The 559-nt window shown below is 70.3% G+C and overlaps 1 protein-coding gene across 1 annotated transcript in view; it reads left to right on the top strand.

Annotated features, from left to right (window-relative positions):
• The window catches only part of ZNF407 (zinc finger protein 407), a 367,533-nt gene that overhangs the window by 366,052 nt on the left and 922 nt on the right, over positions 1 to 559 (top strand). Inside the window, exon 9 of the mRNA XM_010855093.1 lies at positions 22 to 551. Within this exon, the coding sequence (XP_010853395.1) occupies positions 22 to 551 (530 nt within the window). The remainder of the gene's footprint in view (positions 1 to 21; positions 552 to 559) is intronic.

A 559-nucleotide genomic window follows, 5' to 3' on the forward strand; every position in this document is an offset into this window, starting at 1 on the left:
ACTGGTCCCTGTCTCCCCTAGGCATTGTGTCCAAGTCCTACGAATGCCGCCTGAAGGGCCAGGGAGCCACCTTCGTGGAGACAGACAGCCCGTTCACGGCGGCCGTGCTGGCGGAGGAGTCTCCGGTCAAGGACAGGCCGCTGCGGAGCAGCAGGAGGCCGGCGGCTCCACCAGAGCCGGTCCAACAGGTCATCATCATCCAGGGCTATGAGGGCGAGTTCGCCCTGGACGCCTCTGTGGAGGAGACGGCTGCGGCCACGCTGCAGACACTGGCCCTGGCCGGCCAGGTGGCCCGCGTGGTGCACATCACCGAGGACGGCCAGGTCATCGCCGCGGGTCAGAGTGGGGCGCAAGGGGGCAGCGGGGCTCCCAGCCCGGGCCTGCCGGAGCCGCTGGCCGACGGAGCCACGCAGGTGGTGGTCGTGGGCGGCTCCATGGAAGGGCATGGCATGGACGGGCCCCTCAGCCCCAGCGGGGCTGTCATTCAGCAGGTGACCAAGCAGGAGATTCTAGGCCTGGCCGAGGACGGCGTCCCCCCGCCCGACGCAGCCGCCCCCTT

The sequence above is a fragment of the Bison bison genome, unplaced genomic scaffold (genome assembly GCF_000754665.1).
Source record: "Bison bison bison isolate TAMUID 2011002044 unplaced genomic scaffold, Bison_UMD1.0 scf7180017864353, whole genome shotgun sequence".
Taxonomy (NCBI): Eukaryota; Metazoa; Chordata; class Mammalia; order Artiodactyla; family Bovidae; genus Bison; species Bison bison.